The sequence below is a fragment of the Perkinsus marinus genome (genome assembly GCF_000006405.1).
Source record: "Perkinsus marinus ATCC 50983 genomic scaffold scf_1104296962706, whole genome shotgun sequence".
In the NCBI taxonomy this organism is placed as follows: domain Eukaryota; phylum Perkinsozoa; order Perkinsida; family Perkinsidae; genus Perkinsus; species Perkinsus marinus.
Window position 1 is genome coordinate 22,859 of NW_003205363.1, and position 1,845 is coordinate 24,703.

Genomic DNA, 1,845 nt, shown 5'->3' on the forward strand with positions numbered 1-1,845 from the left:
CAGCGCTGCGATTCTTGTGAGCAAGCTGGCTACTCAAACATTGATCAACCGGAGAGAGAGTGATCATTGAAAGTTGAATCGGTTCGGGAAGGAGTGGTAGAAAAATTACTGATACTTAGCATACCGGTGCGGGCGAGTTTGTTGTTCACTATTGTAAGGCTTTCACCCGCATTAGTGGGAGAAAAAGTCCCTACAACGGATTCACTCAACCTTCACCTTTTTCAGGAGCACTGTTTTCAGGCGGGACCCCACAACTCTACGCACTGTGAATATCACACAACTTACAAACACGAAACGCTCGCGTACGTGCGTGCGCACGGACGCAAAAGGATACGTGTATGTCTACGTCACCAGATTCCAGGCTATTTGCCTGTGGCAACCATCCATCCACCTTGTTATGTGGAGCAGCAATGCACCACCGACCTGGTGAGCTTTATCCACACCCACCCGGCCCGGGGGATGTGTGTCGGGACAGCATTTGTGTCTGTAGAGAAATCTTTACTACTTTTTCTTTATAGAGGAATAGCAAGAGTGCAAGAGTCTAGTCTTGCCGTTAGCTATTATCATAATCTTATAGAGGCACTTGTAGCAGAAGTTCTAGAGGAGGGGTCTGTTATTAACGTAGCCATCTTGGCTCAAGTTCTGTTGTGTTGCTCATAACCTCAACAAAATGGTACCCGATGCAGGATCTGCCGACGCTGTATTCGCAAGTGCCGTAATAGCACCTATTGTAGGTGTGGACCTGGGGATGGAGATGCAACGTCTTTATCTAGAGGTTGAAAAGAGGGATGCCTTCAATAAGGAGGTATCAATTATGAGGGCGAAATTGCAGCGTTGGGCTTCTAAAACGGAAATTGTAGATGTTGAGGAGAAAGCTAGGGTAATTTATGGGGCCGTTATTGATGCCGCTCAAGTTGAGGGCATGAGTGGGGAATGGATTAATTTTCTTGCGAAGTATCTAGCGAAGCAAGTGATAGTGTCTATTCGATCGCAAGGTATCGAGTGGCCCATTAATCGCCACGAGGATTTACATAATGCTTTGGAATTATTCTTGGTTGGCAAAACTGGTGAGATGGGAAGTGGTGATGGCTCTGGTGGTGGTGTTAAGGCCGGTGGTTCTAGGAATGATCAAATCTTATTACCATCTTGATAGAGCATTTCATGCTTGGAAGGGAACTATACCCACTCCGAGCCATGAGTTATTGAGAAGATTCTTGATTAAGGAGCAGGAGAAGGATCCTTTATGCAAGGAAGTTCGCCAACTGTTGAATGAAGGAGCGGACTTGTCCAAGAAATGGTCGGTATCTCCCGCAGTGTTCCACTATGGTGAGAATGTCTTCCTCCAGAATGGTGTACTGTGTAAGAAGGATCCTGTGGATGATGAAGATGATGTCAGAGTAGTCCTGCCTAAGTCCAAATATTCTCGGCTACCGGTTGAGTTGATTAAATATTATCATGATCTTAGAGGTCATCCGGCGGTGAATTCAACACACCGCTATTTGCGTCGTTTGTTATGGTGGCCTCGTAGTCGAGCTGATGTGAAATCAGTTATTCGAAGCTGTCATCCTTGTCAAGTGTCAGCTTCTCTTTCAAATCGTCAGCATGAAGCCCATCTATGGACCCCTTCTGAGCCTTTTGAGGTGCTTGGGCTCGACATTGTGGGGCCAATGCTCCCTAGTTCTAAAGGAGAAAGATGGGTGCTGACATGTACGGATTTATTGAGTCGATTCACCCTATTGTTCCCGTTGGCAGATATCAGTACTAACACTATCTGCAGAGTTATTGAAACACAAGTTCTGTTAAGATTTGGGACTCCGTCCACATTCATAACTGACCAAGGACGGC

The 1,845-nt window shown here is 46.1% G+C and overlaps 1 protein-coding gene across 1 annotated transcript; it reads left to right on the plus strand.

Annotated features, from left to right (window-relative positions):
- Positions 1-748: 748 nt before the first annotated feature.
- Pmar_PMAR017929 (hypothetical protein) lies at positions 749-1,803 on the plus strand (the record flags this gene model as incomplete). Its single annotated transcript, XM_002771664.1, has 4 exons — positions 749-926; positions 996-1,112; positions 1,156-1,397; positions 1,753-1,803. The coding sequence occupies 4 exons, from the start codon at positions 749-751 to the stop codon at positions 1,801-1,803; spliced, it is 588 nt and encodes a 195-aa protein (XP_002771710.1).
- Between the last annotated feature and the right edge of the window lie 42 nt (positions 1,804-1,845).